The 5,649-nt window shown below is 50.9% G+C and overlaps 1 protein-coding gene across 3 annotated transcripts in view; it reads left to right on the forward strand.

Moving 5' to 3' along the window:
* Window positions 1-5,649, forward strand: part of RAB5C (RAB5C, member RAS oncogene family) — a 22,178-nt gene that overhangs the window by 11,391 nt on the left and 5,138 nt on the right. For 2 of the 3 annotated variants that reach the window (XM_010842519.1, XM_010842521.1), the window contains exon 2: window positions 5,538-5,641. In XM_010842519.1, coding sequence (XP_010840821.1) covers window positions 5,626-5,641 — 16 coding nt within the window. In that variant the 5' untranslated portion in view covers window positions 5,538-5,625. Of the gene's footprint in view, window positions 1-5,537 lie in introns of all 3 variants that reach the window. The other variant, XM_010842520.1, reaches the window with a different exon arrangement.

A 5,649-nucleotide genomic window follows, 5' to 3' on the forward strand; every position in this document is an offset into this window, starting at 1 on the left:
CGACAGACATTCATGTGTCTACCTCCTAAATCAAGATACAGAACTTTTCCATCCAGCAGCATGTCTTTTTTTTAGTTTGATACGAAACTCCTTTTTCCACAGTTAAAAGCCATATTTTGGTGGCCCCGTTACTCTTGGTGGATGTAGCGGCATTATTAATATTCTGGGGCTTTCTGTCTCTGACTGGGGAGCCTTGCTGGAGTTATAATCCTGGGCTCGGGCTCTGCCACCACCCGGCTGTGACCCTGGGCAAGTCACTTCGCCTCCCCTTCACCTCCTCTGTGATTGTGAAGAGATCTTTGCACTTTGACAACCAATGAGTCAAAGCTAGTTAGTTAGGCTCTTAGTAGTGTAACAACCTTGCTGTTCACAAGTCCCTCACCTTCAGGAGGATACTGTGCCATGCACTCTGCGTGTTGTTTCATTTAATCTTGTTTCATTTAACAACGCTGTGTGATTGGTGTTAGGTAATACCATTTACTAGATAAGGGACAAGCTGAAGCTGACAGCGGTCACTCGTCTGACTTGGCCAAGGTCACTCAGGCTTTAACCAAACCCAGTTCAGTCTCCCAAGTCCTGACTGCTAATAGTGCTGGGAAAGGGTGTGGTACCTCCTGTGGATCTGGGCTCCTGTCTCTCTGGATCTGCCACCAGCTGGAGGCCGGGGTAGTCCTGCTGTGAGTCTGCCTTCTGGTCCTGGGTTCCAGTCATGGTGGTTCTGGTTTTCCCCTGTGCTTTTAAGTCTAGGGGTGAGTCAGCTCCCCTGCTGATCTGAGCTTTTTAGTGTCTTACACCTTAGATTTAAAAAAGAAATTTGTGTTTATTTTATTTTGGCCGTGCTGGGTCTTCGTTGCTGCTGCTTTCTCTAGTTGTGGTGTGCAGGCTTCTCATCGCAGTGGCTTCTCTCGTTATGGAGCGTGGGCTCAGTAGTTGTGGTACACGGGCCTAGTTGTTCTAAGGTTTGTGGGGTGTTCCTAGACCAGGGATCAAACCCGTGTCCCCTTCATTGGCAGGCTGATTGTTAACCACTGGATCACCAGGGAAGTCCCCACACCTTACCTTTTGAACCTAATTAACTCTCCTGCCTTCCCTGATTTGCTCATTCTCTTTAAGCTAACAGGTTGCTTCTGCTGTCCTCTTGCCCAATTCTCACCGTGTTAAATATTCAGGAATGCTCTTATCCAGAGTAAAATATAGCTGAAGAGTCACTGGCCAGCACCCCCCAACCCCCAAGGCTAACCTTGAGTAAGCAAGTCTAGAGTCTCAGCCCAGCCTCTGGCCAAAACGAAATCTGGTTTCCCTAATCTGCTCACTATCCACGCTGTGCCGGGACTCTCAGCTAGAGGAAGTTTCTGAAGCAAACAGGAAGTTCGAGAGACACCCACCAGCTGGAATTGCTCACTCTTTACCAGGAAGGACAGAGCATATCAAGTGGGTGACTTCATGGATTAGAGAAGGGTATGGATGCTTGGGGGGAGGGGTGACATTCCAGCAGCATGTGGTATCTTGGAGAAGGCTTCAGGTGTTGGGTAAAGCCAAGAGCCAGTCCCCACCCCCAGCTTGCTTCACCTGTACTGTCCACAGTACCCATCTGGGGGTGCCTTTCTGTCTCTCATTTTCCTCCCTCCTTCCTGTGTCAGCTGCAACTCTTGGGCTTAAATCAACCACCTAGAATCACTTAGGGAACTTATTTTTATTTTATTATTTTGGGTTTTTGGCCATGCTTCACAGCTTGTGGGATCTTAGTTCGCTGACCAGGGATTGAACCTAGGCTCTTAGCAGTGAAAGCACTGAATCCTAACCACTGGACTGCCAGGGAATTACTGGGAAACTTATTTTATTTTTTGTTGTTATGTTTTTTGTTTTTTTAATTAATTAATTTTTTTGGCTGCTCCAGGTCTCAGTTGCATCATGCTGGAGCTTTCATGGTGGTGCACAGGCTCTGGAGTGTATGGACCTCAGTAGCTGCAGAGTGCAGGCTTAATTGCCCTGTGATATGTGGGGTTCCTCGATCAGGGATGGAACCCGAGTCTCTTGCATTGGAAGGCAGATTCTTAACCACTGGACCACTCAGAAAGTCCCAAAGAGACTTATTTTAAAAACACTGATTTCTAGACTCCACCCCTAGAGATTCTAGATGCAGTTGGTCAGGCCTATTTTCTAAACCTAGTGGGTGATTCTGATGGAAAAAAGTTTGAGATCCACTGACCTGGTGGCTTAGACAGTAGAGTCTGCCTGCAATTCAGGAGACCCAGGTTTGATCCCTGGGTCGGGAAGATCCCCCGGAGAAGGGAATGGCTACCCACTCCAGTATTCTTGCCTGTGCCTGGCGGGCTACAGTCTACAGCAGAGTCAGACACGACTGGGTGACTAAGCATGCGTGCACTGAGCAACATCTAAGTGTCCAGAGGTCAGAACAGCAGCATCCTGCTCTTTTTTTCCTCTTTCTCTTACCCCCTTGGTCTCAGGCTGGGCTGGACAGCTCTTCAACAGAATTGGATGGATTTCAATCTGAAAGAAGACTGACTTTTACTGTGTCATTTTGGGTTAGAATGCCACCACTTGACTGCACCTGTGGGTAATCTAGCTGCTGGTTCAGGAGGAAGGGTTCCCAGACAGAAGCCCAGCTCAGTGACTTCACCTTTACCACCTGCCAGGGGTCCGTCTCTGACTTCCCAGTCTTGGGAGGGGAGGGCTTAGGGCTTCCTGGGGCCTCGGAGTATGGCCTTTGCCTGTCTTAGGCACCTCCATGTCTCCGTGTGCCCTTGGTGACAAAATCAACTTCCTCTGTGCCTTAGTGTCTGGGAAGGTTCAAGACCTCGGCTCATGTGATCACTGAGTGGGGCCAGGAAAACCACGAGGCACAGGCCATAAAAAACTGCTGTGTGTGCCTGCTCAGGTGTCTCTGCAAGCGGGCCCAGCATCCAGGAGGGACATGGCCCCGGCCAGTTTGTACTAGGCAGAGCTCCTGCAGCGAGTTGTAAAATGCAGACGCCAGGCCCTTCTCCAGCCTGCACCGGAGCCTCCGGGGGCTGACTGCACGAGTGGTTTTGTTGTGTAGACCGGGTTGAGAACCACTGCATAAAAATTATATGTCTCTTCTTCTGACTTGTTTAAAAAAATCAGAGTTGTCTGGGCAGGTTTGGAAACCCACTGGTTTGATAAGAGCAAAACTTAAGTGTTACCTCTATTTTTCTTGACTTGTGAGTGCTGGTTACCCCCCACCCCAGTAACCCTCAGCCACAGCTGCTTTGGTTTTCTTGGAATTGCGTCTTCACCTCCTGTTCCCCTTTCCCCACTCATTCATACCTCCTTCTCCAGTGCCCCAGCCACACTTTGTTGCTGGGCCAAGATCACGCATCACGTGGATTCATGGTAATAACCAACCCGTAATTCCATCGTGGTTTCACACTGTCGCTGTCGCCTGGCCCTGGGCAGCTCCTCCCACTGGTGGCAAGAGTACACAGGGACTTCAGGGTGGCTGTGATTGGCAGCCAGAGCCAGCCCTTGCTGGGCCAGCAAACTCCTGCCACAAAAGGAGAGTCTCATTCACCCAGCCGCTCAAAACCAAACACAGAGGGAGGGCGTTGCCTCCACAGTGCCCCCTACAGCGGGGACCGTGGCTGGCATCCAGGTTCCGTCACCACATGCTGGGTGGCTCTGAGCAGGGCAGTTAACACCTAAGCAGCAGGCTATTTATCTGAAAAATAGGAGATGGTTTTAAAGCTTAAAGGAGATGCCGGTTGTGCAGTTGTTCAGTAAATAGCTGTTTCTGAAAACCATTTCATTTGCTGAGCACTCTTTGAATTCCCTGTTTGTTCAGAACATTGAGAGGAAGGCGACAAAAGAGCGAAAGCACAGACCTGGCCTCGAGGGTGCAGGGGAGGGTCTTGCCAATATCACTGACTGGGGTGAAAGAGAAAGCATCTGAAACTAGAAAATATTTCAAAACTAGCATTTCTTGTCACCAACTAAGGACCCCCCCATACTTCCTTCCGTGTGCTCTTGGGGAATAGGTGGCCCCCACTTCAAACCTCTTTTCCTTTAGAGCCATCCAGAAAGGAAACTCTTGTTCCTGGTTAGTGAATCACTCTTCCTGAAGCTCACTTTTTAAGCGAGTTGCTGGGAGAACTTGGACGTGGAGAAACGATTTGAGGTTGCACAAAGCGAGCCCTTTGTGCCTGCTTCTCACATGAGCGCAGACCACTGCTTCTCACAAACACCCCCCTCTTCATTCACACCCTCTCCTTTGACTGGCGGGGAACGAGCTCCCCGTGCTCAGAGGCCAGTCGGGCTGTCTCGCTCTGAAACCCTTCCTGCATAGACTCTGTCCTGCCAAGGGCAGTCTCATCCAAACCTTTTCTTCTCAGCTTAGGTTCAGATGCCCCACAGAGCCTTCAGGATACAGTACCTACTTACAGAGCTCGTTTCAGACATTCTGTGTATGTTCTGATACCCGTTAGTCTTCTAGAGGCTTCTGGAGATGGGTGCCTCAGCCTTCTTTTCAGTCCCAACCACCACTAACAGAGTGACTAAGATGCCGGTGTAGGAACACCAGCTCCTGGTGGGGTGGGGGGATACGAGGTCTTGGCTCCCATGTTTGTCTCCGCCCATCCACACCTCCCCCCTTGTCCTCCTCCATGTCGCCCTCTGCCTCTGCCAGTGGAGAATGGAACTGAGGTCTCTATTTAAAAGGGAAATTTGGCAGCCCTTCTGACTGCCAGCAGAGCTGGCTGGCTGCGGTGTGTGTTTGGTTTTGTGTGTGTTTGGTTTTTTAATGTGTGTGAGACTTCTGGGCCATCAGAAATGAGAGAGCTGGTGGGGGGCGGGGGGAGAGGCTCAGGAGGAGGGAGTGAAATGAAGCTTTGATTCCAGCGCACAGTCCAGCCTCAGATTGAGAAAGTTGGTCAGTCCTTCTGGAGATGACAGGACAGAACGACTCTTTTGATAACAACTTGCACCTGGCCGGGCCCTGGTCCCCAAATGCCCACGAGGTTGACCGAGCACCTTGTCTGAGAAGCTTTCCACGGGGACTCTCCATTTCCTGGTTGGCCTCACCTCCCACTCTGGCTTTGCCCAGAGGCGGGCTGTGATCTGAGCTACCAGGCCAGAGGTCCATTGTTTGTTGAGCTAGATCCTAGAATCTTCTGAGCCAGTTTTTGGTACCCCATGTTGCCCGTTGACTTACCCGTCAGTCACCAGACTGGCAGATGCCCATTCCTTTCCTGTGGGTGTTAACTTGTATGCGAATGTACGTTTCTGGGGTTGGGAAGTGAGTGTGCTGAGAACTGTGAGCCTAGAGTTGGGAGACCACTTTTCTCTTTACCATCAGATGGTTGTAGGGCCAAGAGATGTGAGTTACAGCCTAGTGAGGGCTCGTGTCCTAACTTTTGGAAGAGTGGGGCAGGACGTAGCGGGGGAGGGGAGGCAGTCAGCCAGGTCGTCAAGGAGGCGGAGGGAGTAACCTATGGTTTAAGAAGGGCTCGCTGGGCCACAGTCTTTGTACTAACCCAGTACTTCTGATCTCTCCCTTATAGTTGGAGTCCTCCTCCCCACTAAGTGCCTCTTTGCATAGCACCGGCCCCTGCCCCCACGCTCACTGGTACCACTACAGCGGGACGGGCCATGGCGGGTCGGGGAGGCGCAGCG

This window comes from Bison bison, unplaced genomic scaffold, assembly GCF_000754665.1.
Source record: "Bison bison bison isolate TAMUID 2011002044 unplaced genomic scaffold, Bison_UMD1.0 scf7180017864180, whole genome shotgun sequence".
Lineage (NCBI taxonomy): Eukaryota > Metazoa > Chordata > Mammalia > Artiodactyla > Bovidae > Bison > Bison bison.